This window comes from Gorilla gorilla, chromosome 1 (genome assembly GCF_029281585.2).
Source record: "Gorilla gorilla gorilla isolate KB3781 chromosome 1, NHGRI_mGorGor1-v2.1_pri, whole genome shotgun sequence".
Taxonomy (NCBI): domain Eukaryota; kingdom Metazoa; phylum Chordata; class Mammalia; order Primates; family Hominidae; genus Gorilla; species Gorilla gorilla.
In genome coordinates this window covers 26,573,209-26,592,127 of record NC_073224.2, presented here as the reverse complement: position 1 = coordinate 26,592,127, position 18,919 = coordinate 26,573,209, and the positions used below count along the sequence as shown (strand labels likewise).

The window sequence follows — 18,919 nt, the reverse complement described above, 5'->3', positions numbered from 1 at the left end:
CTCCGTAAACAATGAGAGCTCGTATTTGTGAATAGGCACCTGATATAGTCATGAACCAGAAACCCCAGGACTAAATGAGTCAGTGGAATTGAAATGAGGGAGGACCTTGAGAGCAACGAGGAAATCTGAAGAACAGACACTCGTGAGGGGAACTCAAGGAACCTTACCTTTGCTGGCACTGATTGTCTGTAGCACCATCTCAGCCGCGCCACGATCGTGGAGTCGGGCTTGCTGGTATAGAAGCTTTTGCTTTTCCATTTCTTTTTCCTGAACACAAATCCCAACCATTTATGTTGAGGGTATCAGTAAGCACAACAGATTTCCACAGACCATATTTTTAGTCATCTCTTCATGTATGGGCTCTATGACAACATTATGGACCATTTCAACACCAACGATGTTCTTAAACAGATATTATTAACATATTCAACTATTGTTTTTTTTCCCCCTTTATAGTTTTCTTGATATGCTTTTGGTACTGGTTTATCAGCATGGATTTTTTTTTCTCAATTTTAATGATTTGATTCATTCAAAGCCTGTATCACAGTTTTGAAGTACTGTACTTCATCAATGAAACTTGCACTTTCTGATTTATACATTTGTGCATAAGTTTGTCACGTTTTGAATAATCTCCCATGCCATGGCCATAACTTGATACTGCTCAGCAAATGGCTCGAGTTGCAAAGTATCACTGAATCACAGGAAAACATTAACTGAGATGTCTTGAAGTTTAAGTAAAATTGAAAGCTGATATGAATCAAAAGGTAGGCTTCAACGAAGTAGTGGATTTATGATACAGATCTCCCCAGTCACCCCCAAAGAATAAGAGATGCAATGTGCCTTTATATTTTGTATTCTCTGGTGGTAACAAACGATACTGCATGGTACTGCTGGAGCAATGGCTGGAGTTTATTCTTTTCCACTTAAGCTACCACTGAAAACATAAAGAAGAAAATAAAAATAAAATATAAAGGCACAGCAAGTTCAAGACTGGTATGACCATTCACTTGAGCAATCCAGTTCACTGGAGAATTGAGAAGGAACTAAGCAGTATAAGTTGCAGAATGAAAGTTGCATAGAGCCCTATGACAGTGAGTCCATCAAATGGCGTGGTAGAGAAGCTTAGTCAATGGGACATGAAACAGTCAATTAGTATCATGTCCATAAACACAACGGCCAAAACATATATGACCTAAGAGCAGGAAGAGCTGCAGCAGAGGTAGCCAGAATGACAGCTTTGCTGCCATAAACTTTCCATCCAAAATACAGAAAATAGACACTGGAAGATGGAAGAGGTTTAAAAAATGAAGGCTTGCTAGTTACAGAATATGAAAAATAAAGTGAACTAAAAGGAGGGGGAAAAGAAATGGGCTCAAACAAATGAAAAAAGAAACCTTTAAATCAAAAGCAACCAACACAGACATTTATGCTGTTACCAGAGAGTTCTCGCCGAGGCTGGCAAATTTGTTTCTTAAATCTTTGATAATATCGTGCTGCGAAAACAAAATTGATCAGGGTTTTTTTGTCACACTATAGTTAGCGCTCCTGTGGTTAATTTTATGTTTTCTTAAATTATGTGATAGGCCTAAATGGAAGCAGAGAAAAGAAAAAAAAAGAGGCAGCTTTGCTTTATATGTAGCCATGCTAACATCTATAAGGTTTGCCTTCATGTTTAAACCTCTTCCTGTGAAGTCAAAAACAAAACAGAAACAGAACCACACAGACACACAAAACCATTTTGTCATTACAACACAGTTTCAGAAAAACTGAAAGAGGACCCTTTCGTCTGCTCTTCAGGTGTTGTTTAAAACTGATGAGCAACATCTGATTCTTCCTTTTAGACCCAACAATCTTTTATGTTCCTCCCATTGCCAGAGCTCTATGTGGAACTTTCGCTTAAAGCTTAACCAGCTCCTTTTGTGAGAGAGTTTTTCAGTAAGAAATTGATAAGAAATTATTCACTCATGAAACTGTCCTATCATTTTCATCAACTAAAGAGGCAAGGGAGTCAGGAAGAAGTTCTTCTATTGACCTAATAGAACACATAAAGACAGTCACCAGGAAACTCACAGAAGATGGAAGATGGCAACATGCCACACACTCTTGAAAAAAAAACAGAACAAAACAACAATTTGCCATTTGTGCTCCAAAAGGGGGAAAGATCAGTTAAAGACCTGCCAGAACAACTTGCAGTGTAGCCTGTAAGATCCCAGTAACCCAACTGAAATCAACACATGATGTATGAACCTTACAAGGACCAAGAAATAGACAGGATCTCAGACTACCTTGCTTAAAAATAAACTCCCTGGACAGGTCACTCATTTTTTTTACATCGCATCTAAATTTTAATAATCAATGTTTTGAGGAAGATGATGAAAGTCATTTGAAAAAAAAAAAAAAAACATTGAGCCAAAAAGACATACTGATCTAGACGCAGAAAAATACTGTATTTCATAGAGATCAAGTCAACCTCTCTGTTGAATTTATTCTTTGTTGAACTGAAATTGGAAGCTCTCCCTTCAGGATTCTTTAATATTATTTCTTTCCAGTACTTTGCCCTTTGAGAACAGCTTCTGGGCATGTAATTTAATCTGTCATAGGGAAAGTTTATTATAAATTAAAAAAAAAATAAAACTCTGAAAGCTAAACCAGAAAATTTTCAGATACTAAGATGAATTATGTAAAAACAATTTTTTAAACTGCAGATTAGCTTTTCTAAACAAATTGTAGATAGATCTTTTATAAGCATCTTACTCAGGAAAATAACATCTTGAAAGCACCTTTTCAAGAATAGAGTTCTCCGACACACCAGCTTCTGCTTAAACTGCCTAAGGCTCTTAAATAAACACCACCTGCAGTTTAGTCTTTGTGTTATTTCAAGGTTATTTCAAGGTTACACGCTAAGGTGAGGAAAAAAAGAGCAGCTCCAGAATTTAAATTTTCCCTTAGGCAAAACATTCTGATTGCCAAGAGCAACCAAGAATTATCAGTGCATATCCTAATAAGCTTGTTAAGAGGTTTTTCCAAGGTCGAATATGGTCATATTTCAGACCCATGTTCAAATCACTGGTAATGAACAGAAGTATTTTACATCATGATTTGCTTTTGGTTATAACTGAAGTTTGTAATAACATTGCTAATATTATTTCATTTTGTCTAAGAGTGTGTCAAGCTTTTAACACTTGGGGAAACAAGTAGAAAGGCTTGAAGAGAAACAACTGTATTTAGTTCTTCGACAACTTGTCTTATGTGAGAAAAAAATATTGAAATAAGGGGAATTACAATTGTCCCTTGCTCGTCGTCGATGGAGAAAATATTAAGTTGGTGCAAAGGTAACTGTGGTTTTTGCCACTGACCTAATACTTTATCTTTGTAATGGAGATGAAAAGATATTTTAAACCAGGGCAGCCTGGTTACAGGAAAGGAATTTACATTGTTTCTGAAGGACCTGCCTCAGCTACATTGACCTCTGGGGCAGAACTTGAGCGACTGACAGGCTGAATCTACCAAATCTATCATCTGTGCATCATACAAAATGAGCCCATCTACTTTGTGTTCTTTTGTTTGTTTGTTTGTATTTCCATGACTTCAACAAGTGTAGAAAAGGTTTTCATAATATTTTCCTCAGAAACTGTAGGTGGTAGCAAGTTATAAGAGAATAGAAATATCCAGGAACAAAACTCCTTAAATTTCCCATAATTTAGTAACGTTATAAGTCAACATGAAATATTTTTAATTGGCATCTGATAGTTATGACCTACAAGGTGATGTTGAATATCAATATTATACGAAATAAAAAGACAGAAAAATAGAAGATTTAATTGGATAACAATGGGGACAATGAAGAAAGGGAGTGAAATTGTACTAATAATTTGGTTTGCAGCACAAACAGGTCAACTCGGACTAAGGGAAGTCAAAAGTATGGATAAGAGACAACTTATCCACTTCAATTATTTTTTTCTGTTGTATTTAAGTTCTTGAAAAATGTAGATTAGCTACATTTCTGTAGAGTTGACTCACAGTGATGGGAAAATACTAAGACTACAACTTTGTTTAAAATGAGTGGTTCCTAAATTTTCTTTTTTTTTTAAATTAAATAAATGAGCCAGGCACGGTGGCTCATGCTTGTAACCTCAGCACTTTGGGAGGCTGAAGTGGGAGGATTGCTTGAGCCCAGGAGCTCTAGACCAGCCTGGGCAAATAGCAAGACGCTGTCTCTACAAAAAACTAAAAATAGCCAGGCTTCATGGTGTGCACCTGTAGGCCCAGGTGGGAGAATCACTTGAGGCCAGGATTGTGCCAGTGCACTCCAGCCTGAGCAACAGAGCAAGACATTGCCTCTAAATAAATAAATAAATAAATAAATAAATAAATAAATAAACAAACAAACAAACAAACATGAAGTTTCCTAGAAGAAAAGATCCATGAAGACAGCGGGCTTTCTTTGTTTTAACCACACCAGTACACACATACTGTACATCCAGTACAGTTCTCTGAAAATAGGTATTCAAGAAAATTTGCATGAATAAATGACAGAACTAAATGATGTGATATCCTATAGTTTGTGATCACAATTAATCTAAAATATTACAAATGTTATCTTTTTTGTTTGAAGTGCTACAAAATTAGTAGCTCTAAAAGTTTGTCTTTCAGTTCATGTTTAAAGAGGTCTTCAGAATTATACACATACAAATAATAATCAAATTGTGGGCTTTAGCTCATTTAATTTTTTGTTCAGATCTTTCATCATTATCCACTCTCTTTATTACTGATCTTTCAAACAGTGTGATGATCTTCCAGAATTCTGCTTCTCGATAGGATAAGCAAAGTTTCTAATGCTGTCTCTTTAACACTCTGTAAAAATGGTATCAAAGTTTGACTAATCTACAGAGACAAAAGAAACACTAAACCAGGGTCAAGTAATTCAGTTAATGCACTAGAGGCTTTGACGTTAGATATACTGTGTAATGTGACTTTACAGCTTAATTCTTCCAATATTATATACACTTGCATTTTGGGTGGAATATTATTTCTCAGGGATTCAGCATATTTAGAACTAATTTAAAACTGTGCAAAAGCAATAAAACTCAACTAAGTTGAAATAATTTTCTATTTCAGGGTCCAGTTGACACAATTTACACTATACCACTGAAAGCTTAATTAACAAGGTATAACAAGGAAAGAAAAGAATGAGAAACTCTAAAATCAGAAGTTATTAAATTAGCAAAGTTAAGTTGACTTATCATTAGAGGGAATGTAGTTTATCTCTAAATGCAATATTTATTTAAAACAGCGGTCATTTACCCACTTATTTGTTTAAGCCTTAAAAAGCACTGGATACTGCCTTGAATACAGAAAGCAAGTACTATGCAGTTCTTTCTCTCCTAGAGAATAAGAACAAGAAGAAAACTTGGGACCACTAAGAATACAAAGCTATGGTTAGGTCATGAGGGTGCCAGAGTGTTGGACTAATTAGTGGGAAAATGAGAAGTCAGAATAACTTTGATCATAGATTGGATCACAGCAGCTCATTACTTGAATTTTGAAAACTCACAACTATAGAAGCTCTAGTCTCTGTAATTCTAGATCTTCATGAATGGTTATTAACCCTACCCCAGATCAACTCTTGAGAAACAGCTGTACTCCAAGTATTTGATACAGTCCCAAATTCCCTGCCAAGAATTATCTGTCTAGATGGGAAGAGGATTTTTCTGGAGACTATCTGGAAAGATGGTACATATGTATTTCTTCAGTTCTTCCAGATACTTGGTAGCCATTTTATGCTAATCCATCTTCAGGTAGCATCTGCACAACTGGACTCTATTGTATAAATTGTCAAAAAATGGTGTTAACTGAATTGTTGAGGACATTTTTTGTCATCCTCAGGGGAAAAAATGCTATTGAATTTTAACTTTAGAAATTTGTTTTTTCCAGTCAGGAAGACTATATTTTAAATATTATTATATTTAATATACCTAATATCAATGTTTTATATATTACATATTATATTTAATGATATTGATATTTATAATGAACTTTATGAAATTTATGAATATTATATAAATTACATAAAGTTCATTATATTATTAAATTTATGTAATTTCATATTGGCTCCTATATTTATGTAATTTACATTTATGTCATTTCATGTAATTTATGTGAAATGTATGTAATTTCACGTTGGCTCCTAGAAAGCTTGGAGTCAAATATTCTGACAATTCACATCAAACTGACAAGACTCCATGGCATGGGTTTCTTTCTATTCTTGGAAGGCCCTACTCTTTGTCTTTCAATAGTTTTTTTTTTTTTCCCTTCAGCTTACTGTGTTATGTATAGTTCCATGATTCTTTAAATACTATACCAGGAAAAGGTGGGATACGTATGTATGTATAGAAGACATTTTCTTTTCTTTTTTCTTTTTTTGTTTTTTGAGATGGAGTCTCACTCTGCTGCCCAGCCTGGAGTACAATGGTGTAATCTTGGCTCACTGCAACCTCCGCCTCCTGGGTTCAAGCGACTCCTGTGCCTCGGCCTCCCGAGTAGCTGGGATTACAGGCGCCCGCCACCATGCCCAGCTAATTTTTGTATTTTTAGTAGAGATGGGATTTCACCATGTTGCCTGGGCTGGTCTTGAACTCCTGACCTCAGGTGATCCACCCACCTCGGCCTCCCAAAGTGCTGGGATTACAGCCACGATCCACTGCACCTGGCTGACATTATTTTCTATAAAACATTTTTGTTGTCACATTCCTGTTCTAAAACACATGGAGTTTATTTTCTTTTTCAATCCTCCACAAATGATAAAAAGTGATAAAAACCTGCATGCTTTCATCAATACTTATGGAATTAGAGAAACTGCGAAATTGCCCTTAAAAATGAAGAGAATTTATGCCTGGATAGCAAACCACACAACTGTTAACGGTGGATTTGACATCTGAGAACATCTAGTTGAAAACTCTTTGTTCAAAGAACAGAAAGCTGAGAAACAGAGAGGTTGAGGTCACACAGCACCTGGCTGATAATCCAGGTCTCCTGTGTTGTGTGGTTTATGTTCGCCACAATGTAAAAGTTTATCTATGGGCTTCCCTGACTTGTTTTCAGCAGAGAAAGTGAAATTGATTAATAATAATAATAATAATAGCAAATATTTAGAGATGGTTATGTGATAGTCAATGTTCTGAGTGCCTTATATATATTGACTAATTTAGTCCTCATAACAACCCTGTGAAGTAGATACTATAATTAGTCACACTTTATAGATAGAAAAATTGAGGCTTCCGCTCACACAGCTAGAAGTTCAAGCTGGGATTCAAACGCAGGAAGTCCATCTGAGTGTCTGCTCTTAATGAGTCTGCTGCCTTGCATTTACTGTACATAATCTACTCCTGTATAAGCTTCAACTGAGATTATTTTTTAAATGACAACACATGAAGTTACATTACTGTGCACATGAAAAGTGCACAAGTATATGCTGCTTCAATACATGTTTGTCTTCTAGTATCTGTGGGGGACTGGTTCCAGGACATCCTACAGATATTAACATCTGTCCCTTATATAAAATGGTATAGTGTTTGCACATAACCTACGTACATCCTCCTGTCTACTTTAAATAATCTCTAGATCCCTTATAATACTTAATACACCATGTAAATGTTATGTAAATAGTTGTTCTGCTGTATTGTTTAGGGAACAGTGACAAGGGAAAAAAGTCTGTACTTGTTGGGTACAGAAGCAAATATTTTTTTGAATATTTAAATCTGTAGTTGGCTGAATCCAAGGATGCGGAAGCCACAAATACAGAGGGCCAGCTGCATGTCTTCTATACAGACTGCTATTTTGGTCCACATACTCATATGCATGAATTACCGTATACAATATAGAGGGTTGTGCTTTCTGGGAATCTTCCTTGTGTCAAGGCCAGGACCCCCCAGCCCAACCTATGCCCTTCTTTCTAAGCCTTGGCTACTTGCCTTGCTTCGGAGCCAGAATGGCCCTAGAAATGACTGCCCCCACACAGTGTGCTCATGAAAGCCAGCTGCTACCATCATTACCACTCACCAAGGAGACCCCATGTTAATGGATAAGGAGAGACTGTGGTGCCTGGACACTCAACAGGCTGTACTCCAGGCAGCTCTGGCCTCCCCAGGGGTTGCCTGGAAGAACTGGTTAACATCAGCAGGAAGTATGATGAAATTAACACTCTGTGACCAGTAAGTGACAGAAGATGTAAGGAACCTGCATATAAAGTGCCTATCCTCCTTCCCCGGGGTGGCACTGTTCTGTTCTGTTCTGTAATGCATATGGTCTCTCACGAGGCGTCCCACACAGCTGAGCAACGCACTGAACTGCCAAACAGCTGTGATCAGCTCAGGAACACTCTATCTTCTACTTGCCCTCCCTCATTCCCCGTATCGTTTCTCTGTTTCCCTAACTCTTCATTCCCTGGGATTGTAACACCTCTTCCCCCAATACAGTGTTAGCACGTAAGCTTTTGCCTGTGTTTTCTAGGAAATCTGAGCTAAGACACGGGATAATTACTTGAGATGCGTAATTTTATTGCATAACAATGTAGTTGGCAGATTGCGGCAATCAGCGTGAGTACTGGAGAACACTGGCCCTCAGAATTCCTTCCCTCGTTCCCCTCTGTGATTCAATAGTATGAAAAGCAACTCTTAATGCTTTAGTCCATATTTTGGATACCATATACCTCCTGCAGTAGGAACTAAAGAATTATAAATTTTCTTGATATAAGGAATAATTATTTCAATATTTTATATCCATAGCTATATCTTTAATTTTTATGCATTTAAAAATTCTCTTTGCTAAGATTCAGGAAGACTTTTTAATTTAAAATGCTGTTACTATGAAAAGCACCAAATAAACCCATTCAAAGTTCAAATTATGTAGCCATGGAGGGCAGTATATCTTACAGCCCATTCATTCTTGTAGCATTACCAAAACATTGTATTCTATTGAAAGTTAGATTCATGGGCGGGTCAGACAAAAATTTTTTATCACTGGGGTAGTGCTATATAATATTAATCCTTAAAACATTTTGGACCTAAATTGGTTCTTCCATACTTAATGGTGCATACTGTGGGATACAAGCTGGGTATTGGTTTGAGTATGTTAGCAGGTATGACAATATTTTATTTGTGTCTCAGATCCATCTGAGAAAATATGCTGGTTTCCTAAGTATTTATTACAGAATTACCAACTCTGCCACAGGCATATTTAGAATTTAACACACAAGAAATTCTCTTTAATCAATAGTACAGAAAAATAGGACCTCAGACTCATCAGATAATTCATCTGTCAATTAGAAACTGGGCATTCGCCAAAAGGAAGATGCAGCTTGCCTAGTATTTGAGAAAGATGGCCTGGAAGACAAGTTAACACTCCATTCCTCTTGCTTATCTAAGCTTCACTGTCATTAATTTAGATTTCGCAGTCAACAAGAAATCTACACTACAGTACCTTAATATTCTAAATAAATGCTTTCAATAAATTATTATTTAATCCTCTATGCTCAGATTTTAGAGAAGAGCAATAAAAGAAGTAACCATCTAAAGAATGTTTCTGAGTTTTTTAAATAAAATCATAGTTAATAAATGTGTTCTACTGCAGTATCAAAGCTCTTTGTTGATCTAGGTGAGAAAAACCCATAATGCTCAGAAAAATGATGTTATTTGACTTGAAACATTATTATTTATTATTATTTCCCTTAGCAAAAATTAAAAAGCTAAATCTAGCATTCAACTCCAATAATTATTTTTTTCAGGTAACTGGTAAAACATTTCTTCCCTTTCAATTAACATCGTCCTCTTTATAAGATTTAACTGTTCTTTTTAATGCTTTTGATAGAGAAGTAGCTCCAAACCTAAAAAATAATTAACTAAATACGCAATAAAATTTATTTAATAAGTAGTTATAGGAAAGCATATTTACCTATATTACAGATGAAACAGGGAATTTTGTAATCAGGTTAAATCAGGCAGGTTTTAATTTAACAGGATCATATGAACAATACATATACATGATGGAAGAAGAAAAGAGCTGGCAAGTCATTCCTCTTTCCTTGTTTTCCATGTTTTTTGAGCTTTACTGCATTCTTCATGGAAAATTTCCCTATAATAGCACTTTTCTTCTTACCTACTTCGTTTCTCTTCTCAATGACTTTATGGAATACTTTACAGGGAAAGAATTTAAATAGAAACTATAGCAAATACTAATAATTAACCAGGTATAGGGATAGAATTCAATTACCACACACTTTATGTTATTTCCAAATTTATTTGATATAATGTGTTATAAGAATTATTGAAACTGACAAATAGCCTTTCATATTTGTAACTTATGTGAATAACTCCACTATTAGACTATGTCTAAATTATGTCAAATGGACATCTCAATGTAAAAAGTATGGTAGATTACTACATTTATAAACAATAAGTTTTTCAGTGGTTTTGTTGGTATCACATAGTCAACCTCAGAGAAGCGTATCTTTATAGGGAATTAATTATATATATCTCTGTTTCTCAACTTTGTAATATTTCATGCCACATACACAGTATTTTGTTAAGAGTAGCATGTTACATAAATTAGGGGTGAATTATAAATTATAGTCCCAAATCAGATGGAGATCACTAAAAAAAAAAAAAATCTCATTAGGAAGCGCAAATCCCCAAATCTGGTGTCCTGCATTACACCTATAAATGTGTGGCAATTCCCAGCACTTTAAAAGCCTGTCTCTTGCTGAGACAGTCATACCTGCTGGTCTGTATCCTCTGTTTTGGGATTAATTGCCAGGTTTCAACACCATGTGAATTTGTCCACTATTCTAAGTTCAAAGGTAGCCCTTTCTCTCAGGTCACGCTCCATATGTCATTTGATTTCTTGTCCTTAGTCGGGCCTGAATCCTAGTGTCTAAATATTAAGATGCCATCACTTGTCGTCTTTCAGACTTCTTTTCTGAATGAGGAACCTTTCTAATGTCACTAAATTTGACCCTATTTATCAAACCGATCTCCCTGAAACTGCATTCCTCTTTCAAGGTAAAATGGTTTTCTTGGCTAGCAACACCTTTTCTGCCATCCAGCCCCATCATACAACTATCAACACATTCTTGAGGCATTAACTTTTATGCTACTTAGGAAATCAGTTCTTTACTTAATGTTAGGAGAGCCCTTCATATTTTCATCCCTCAACAATTCACATAAATTTTATATGAAATAATTAGTGATAAAAAATCAAAATCTACCAAATTATTATTATACCCATTATTATCTATTATTTAAGCCCATAATATATTATTAAGTGTTAGGCCCATTGTATGCCATTAACCATTATATCCATCGGATCAGAGCTGCATCTGATAGTACATACATGATTTACATTTTGAAATTTGCAAGGATGATGATACAAGAACTATATATTCCTCCAACTATAACAGTGAGTTAAAAAAATTAAAAAGTGGCTGCGCGTGGTGGCTCAGGCCTGCAATCCCAGAACTTTGGGAGGCCCAGATGGGTGGATCACAAGGTCAGGAGATAAAGACCATTGTGGCCAACATGGTGAAACCCCGTCTCTACTAAAAATACAAAAAATTAGCTTAGCCGGGCATGGTGGCGCGCCCCTGTAGTCCTAGCTACTCGGGAGGCTGAGGCAGGGGAACTGTTTGAACCCAGGAGGTGCAGATTGCAGTGAGCTGAGATCCTGCCACTGCACTCCAGCCTGACACAGTGAGACTCTGTCTCAAAAAAAAAAAAAAAAAAAAAAAAATTACAAAGAAATTTTAAAATAGTTTCTTCAAGACTGTCAAATTCATTTTGGCAGCAAATATTTCACTTTTTTTTTTTTTTAAAAAAAGAAGGCAATTTAGAATAGTTTACACTTACAAACTAAAAAGCTTTTTTTGTTGTTGTTGAGACGGAGTTTCACTCTTGTCGCCCAGGCTGGAGTGCAATGGCGCAATCTCGGCTCACTGCAACCTCCTTCTCCCAGGTTCAAGTGATTCTCCTGCCTCAGCCTCCCGAGTAGCTGGGATTACAGGCGTGCACTACCACGCCCGGCTAATTTTTGTATTTTTTAGTAGAGATGAGGTTTCACCACGTTGGCCAGGCTTGTCTCAAACTCCTGATCTCAAGTGATCCACCCGCCTCAGCCTCCCAAAGTGCTGGGATTATAAGCGTAAGCCTCTGCACCCGGCCACCTAAAAAGCTTTTTTTTTTTTTTTAACAAACAAACAAACAAACAAAACTAAAGCCTTTATAGGTATCATCTTCGCAGAATGTTTATGATTGATTTTCCTACTATATAGCCTTACGAAAATAAAACATAAGCTTAACAAGGTTCATATTAATGTAAGTAATTTTGTAATTCTATATCAAAATGTTTTCTTTTAGCAAATGTTCCCAGTATTCAAAATATTAAGAGAGAAATAGTCATCTAGTTCTTCCCTTTAATGCAACAATGAAATCAATATTGAAATCATGGAATATAATCTCCAGTTACTAATTGAAGTGATTACTAGCACAATGGAAAAGCAGGCTTCTTTCCAATCTCACCAGCAATACCATTTATCATGTCTGTTTTCAAGTAATAAAATTGGTGTTGAAAAACATCAAGAGGGATAAGGTCAGAACATTGCACCGAAAATGAGAAGTCCCTGGCTTAAAAAGTTTGTCATCCAAAGGGCTGGACTCCTTTATCCCAGCACAGTATACAGCTCAAAGTTAGCTGGAGGATAAAATTTCAAATTATGAGTCATTTAAATTGCAAGAAGAATAAACTTGTGTCAAAGGAAGGGATCCTGAAGAGACCAGATGCATTGGAGCTACAAACTTGTAGAAAGATTTTCAAGACCTCCTTTTCACAAAAGAATCCAAGATGTTGGGTCTAACAAAGGTAAATGTCACAAGAAACCGAAACTCAGACCCAGACAAATACACACATATATATAGTTTTACCTTGCTGCGTTGGGATCCTGTGACCTTAAGGAAGGATGAGGACAAGAAGCAAAATAGCAATAAACAATTGCTCTGAAGACAACGGATAGACTATAAATGGTGTGCACTTCAGAAAAACAATATTATTTGCTGCTCACAGCTCATTCTAAACTGACCTCACTTTCTTATCAATAAAGATGACTTTGAGAATAGAAAACATATACATTAGAAAAGATTATAGAAATCATACAGAAATTAATCTTATGGCATTTTTCTCAGCCAGCAATAGTCATGGGTTCCTCAAATTAGATTGTGTTTATATTTTTGACACATTGACTTCAATGCTGCAGAGAGGTTCATAACAATTGCATCCTGGAAGGTCACTGCTCTGAGCTTATTCATTGGCTAATACGTTTTTGTGGGTCCACTTTAATTAAAGACTCATTGCTGGCTACTGATATATTTCCAGACTTCTAGCTCAAAGTCCAGACATGTAAATTAAAAGGAAAAGAAAAAGAATCTAATTTCTATTTCCCTGCACTTAATTTCTTTATGAAAATTCTAAAAAAAAAAACAAAAAAAAAGAGCCAATAAACATAAAAAGTGGTAGTTAGCAACAACTAGCTTTTCCTCATAAAAAACGAAAGTACAGTATAAGCAAAGGGGGAAAATACTATTAACTTTCCTTTGGGCTAAGTAACATTAAGCAGCATTTCAAATTACGTAGGACATTTAAAAGCTGAGAGCATTTGAGAAAATAGTCGTAAACTACAATACAGTCCTAGGGATATATGGACTCCTACCTCATGCAAGCAAACTGCGTTGTGTGCCACTATCTGCATATGTACACGGAATGAGTGATCTAATTGGGCAGAAGTCTTTAAGGCCAAATCTTTAAGACTTCTATTCAGGAAAAAATATCAAACCAAGGGTTTAATGAAAAACTTGACATCATGTTGTTCTTCAAGAAATATTTTCCTCACGTCTGTTGGAAATTCCAGACCACATCACTGAGATGAGACCAATTTGAAGCCGCCTCATCTCTGAGGGTTCTCAGGAACACTCATTCTGAACATATGTGCTTCATTATATTATTTAACTATTCTATGATCCTTGGTCTTAACTTCAGCAAATGTTAGGACTCAGGTTTGTCCATCCAGCTCTGACATGCAGTTCCTTGACACAATAAGCTGCAATAAGCCATGAAGCAAGAAACATAAATGTCAGTTATAAGCTATGAAACAATGTTTCAAGATAGAAAGAAAGGCAAATCCAGAAAGATCCATCTTACTTCAAAACTCTTCACTTCCTCTTCACCATCGTCATCTTCCTCATCATGACAACTCTGTACATTAAAAAAAAAAAAAAGGAGACAGGAATATGTTGAGATTTTAGAAAGTGCAAAAGAATATTAGACATAGAAGAGCAAATCATTTGTATTAATTTATCATCAACCTTGTTTAAACACGTGTAAGATAGAATGCTTAGATGACATAATCAATGAATTCATGACATGAAAATTATATATAGTGCTTTTACAAAAATAAAATATTAAATTACATATTTTATAGGTAACAGAGATAATTATGAGGTCCATATCATACTATACCTGCTACTTATTCATACATTTGCCTCATTCAAACCAAACTGCAAACCTTAAAAGGATTTTCTCTTTTTTTAATGCTGCCATTGCAATGCACGAATACAGGCAAATATAATGACCATTAGTTAAAATTAGACCGGGCGAGGTGGCTCACCCCTGTAATCCCAGCACTTTGGGAGGCTGTAGCGGGCGGATCACCTGAGGTCAGGAGTTCGAGACCAGCCTGAACAACATGGTGAAACCCTGTCTCTACTAAAAATACAAATATTAGCTGGGCATGGTGGTGGGCACCTGTAATGCCAGCTACTCAGGAGGCTGAGGCAGGAGAATTGCTTGAACCCAGGAGGCGGAGGCTGCAGTGAGCCAAGATTGTGCCATTGCATTCCAGCCTGGGTGACAGAATGAGACTCCATCTCAAAAAAATAAAGAAAAAAGAGTCTGAAAAATATATGCTTTTAATACATCTCAGCTGCTATTATTATTATGGTCTGTAGTATAATAGTGACCAAAAGAAATTGGTCATTAACCAATAGCTATAGTAGGAAGAACCCTAGAGCTCATCAAAGTTAGATCGTTCCAACCCTTACACGTATTTCTTCTGCTTGCTAAGCATTCAATGTTTCCATGGGGTGTATGAAGGCAGATAATGAAATATAAGCTACAAATCATAAAACTATTCTTAATTCGGTGAGACATAGTACTCTGGGCAGGGAGATGAACTGGGGATGGGAGGGAAGGTAAACAATGTGACCCTTCCACTCACTCCGTGATAAATTCTAAAAGGTTTGGCATATTCTTTCATTCATTCAACAAATATATACTACCCTTTCTGGTTATCATGATAGCACCACGCTTTCTGTTTATAATGATAGGCACATGAGCATAGTTTGCAAAGGAGGAAATAAAGGTGGGGACGCAGGCCTAGGACAGTTTCATTGTCTGAGTAATATGTTAAACTGCACATTTCGTCACAAAAGCAAAGATATTAATGATTCCCTCAGAAAGCAGGAAATGTTCTCCTTTGAGTTTCTGCTGCTCTGTCTCCCATGTTATTAGTTAGCCCGGATTTAAAAAATAAGAACTCATGAGAACTTTAGCAAAACAGATTTGGAAGGCAAATCTGCGGTCCTCCATCAATACATACTGTACATCTAATGTCGAAAACAGAGGAATTTTGCTTAGCTGCTCCTTAAGACTACCTATTCTAATATCTCCCATTATTCCCAATAATTAGTAGTGTGCATTAGTAAATAGGAGTAAAAAGAATAGGAATTTTATCAGATAACAAGCATGCTTACTCTCTATGCAAATTAGAACACTAATATACAATGTCTCAAGGATATGAAATTTTACATTTTCTCAAAGACATCATCTTCTATAAAAATTTCATGACCTTCAGAAACATAGGAGAGACACAAGGTTTGAGATAAAGAATACATTCAGACAAATTGTTATTTGGGATTATAATGATATGTTTTTAAGCCATAAAATTCATAAGCCATGTTTGCTTTTGTACAAAGGGATAATCCATTTAAAGCACTAGCTGAAAAAAATTTTTAATAAAAAAGTATTTTGAAATAAAATATTTTAACTGTTTTAAAAAAAATCTTCCTAGGAAAATTTAATGAGATTTGCTCCTAATGAAGTTAAAATTTGTGATTTTTAAAAACTATTAAACCTGAATTTACTTGGTGTACAGACTGTATCTGACAAATTCACCAAACCTATAAAAACTACTTTAAACTTCTACTAATTAGCTTGAGAATATGCTAAGATCACACACACAAAAAAAAGGTATCAGATTTCTAGCAGCTTTTGAATATACTGTAGAGAAACAGAAGGATTTACTGGAACAAAAGGTATGTTCTTCAATAGCAAATGGCATCCACGTGACATAGATGATAATGCTAAGCAAATGGGAAGTTATATTAGACAGTCCTGTAGCAGGATTTGGCTTTCTGGATCAGAATGCTAAATTCTAGACAAGGAAGAGTCCTTCTTTTGCCAGGAAGGAAAAGGTGAATAAGCTAAATACATAAAGGGGCAGGTGTGGAATAAATAATTTCGAAGAAAATAAATAAAATGGAGGATATGTCAGATCATTCAGGTATCCACAACAGAATTCAAAACTGGCAGCACGAATACATAACACAGTAATGAGGGCTCTTCAGCTTGCCAGTATCTGCTGAAAATTTCATTCTGCCACAGAAGTATATTTCATGCATTCCTTAGTTGCCTTTCTGATTTGATAACTCCACAGAAGACTAAGGAATCAAAACCCAGAAACTTTCATTGTGGATTTAAATCTGACTAACAGAGAGCTCATGGGTGAGACAGAAGAGAGAAACTCATAAGAATGTGACCGCAGCATTTTATACTTTTAACCAAGAAAGAATGGAACACTAGGCATAACAATGTGTATCTTAAATATTTTAAAAAGTTAGTAAGAGAAGGAGGAGAACTAGGAGAAAAGGGTTCCCTTAGCTGGAAACTCAAAACAGCAGCAACATTGTTGAGTGTTTAATTTGTGATATCATTGCAGATATCTTCCTCCATACTGTTACCCTATTCAAACTGGTAAAACCACCGTTAGGGTGGAGCAGCTTCAAATAGTCCAAGAGGGATGACAGCTGGTGAAGAGACATTCTAAGAAATCGAGCAGGGTAGGCAAGCTGCAGACAAAGAGGGGTGGCAACAGCAAACCGATGGGATGCACTGAAGTTCTCCATAGGATTTTTTAAAGAGGAAGTATATATGATAGGAGTAGGGGAATAGAGTTTAGAATGAAGTGTGGCTTGAAAGATACAAAGATGTAAAATGATTTTTCAAATTATCACCAAAGTATGGTCAACAAGGAGCAGTAAGCACATGATTTAGAGTAGATGCTGTACTCTTCATAATAGAGAGGACGTGCAGAACCACTCATCAGCTCTTTCGTTTCAGAAAGAAGTGATTTTTGTAATACAGAAAAGTACCTAGCCAAGAGAAATGAAAATCATGACTCCAGCAAAATACCATTTCATACCCATTTGGTTGACGAAAGTCAGTAAGTCATATATCAAATACTGGAGGGGGTGTGGATCACCAGAATCTCTCTTAACCATTGTCGTTAAGAATGTCCATTGATGCATTAACTTTGGAAAACAGTATGACATTTGTTCCTTTATTTGAAAATGTGTACACCCTGTAGCTCTTGTAAAATAGGTGAAATGGATAAGAATAGGCATTCAATCCCTGTTCACATTAGCAAAAACAGAGGTAATACAAAAGTCTATCAACAAAAAAGGTAAATGGATAAGCTCTGGTATATCTGCCCAAAGGGATATAACACAACGATCAAAACAAATGAACTCCAACAGCACACAAAAGTATGGAGGAATCTTAGAAAACACTATTAATCCAATAAGTAGAGCCCAAAAGATTACACACAGCATACTGCCCTTTTAAAAGTCAGTAACAAATTATATATATATATGAAAATTTATCTATCTATATATAAATAAATGAAAACTACATGAAAAGAAAAGCAAGGGCATCTTGAGCACAAGGTTTAGAATGATGGTTTCTTTGTGTGGGGAGACAGGGTATAGGTTAATGAGAAGCCCATAGGATAACACGTAAATTCTCTAGGTTGTTTCTTGTCAGAAGTGGGTTTATGGGTAGTTACTACATTATTAGAAATGACTAAGTAACTTTTAAAAGTAGACACTAGTGGACTAACAATGAGCATGTATCATGAATTCAGAGTTATCATTAACCCAACTCTGTGTTCCTAAGTTTAAAAAACAATTAAAACTGAAAAACAAAAACCTAAGTAAGATGTAAATGATGCCTTCCAAGAGACCTGCAGTGGTGGAGGAAGACACATACAACAGTCTCTTAAAGTGAGTTCAAGTCTCAAGTATCAAGACTCAAAGCAAAAGTAACATCCGTGGATGCAGAATGACTGTTGGTAAACCGAGAAACCATGAAGGCCAAGTGAAAGTTCCAGACAACTGGGATGCTAATTTTTAAAATGAGGAAAGACAGCTTCCAAAAACTACCTGCTAGGAAGTTCGATATTAATAATCAACAATAGTCTAAAATGGGTTATCAAGCAAATCACTGAGGAATACTCATCCATCTTTGGCAGTTTTACCAAAGTTAGAATTCGAGTTTAAGCAATCACAGTAACATCTTGATTTCTTTAAGAATCTCATGAAAGGAGATGAGAAATATGAGTTTTATAAAAGTATGTTTAGATGGATTGAAAACAAAGTAGGTTAACCAGTCTGGGAAAGGGTATAAAAATTTCAGCTGTACACCACCAACTTAGATAAACAGAGAAATCAATCACACTTAAGTTTGTGGTTAACACAAATGGAAAGAG

At 35.9% G+C, this 18,919-nt stretch overlaps 1 protein-coding gene across 3 annotated transcripts in view; it reads right to left on the bottom strand.

Annotated features, from left to right (window-relative positions):
- The window catches only part of RYR2 (ryanodine receptor 2), a 790,171-nt gene that overhangs the window by 77,989 nt on the left and 693,263 nt on the right, over window positions 1–18,919 (bottom strand). For 2 of the 3 annotated variants that reach the window (XM_063708024.1, XM_063708025.1), the window contains exons 79-81: window positions 14,239–14,292; window positions 12,969–12,992; window positions 168–267 (exon numbers count right to left, since the gene is read on the bottom strand). In XM_063708024.1, coding sequence (XP_063564094.1) covers window positions 168–267; window positions 12,969–12,992; window positions 14,239–14,292 — 178 coding nt within the window. The remainder of the gene's footprint in view (window positions 1–167; window positions 268–12,968; window positions 12,993–14,238; window positions 14,293–18,919) is intronic. The other variant, XM_063708026.1, reaches the window with a different exon arrangement.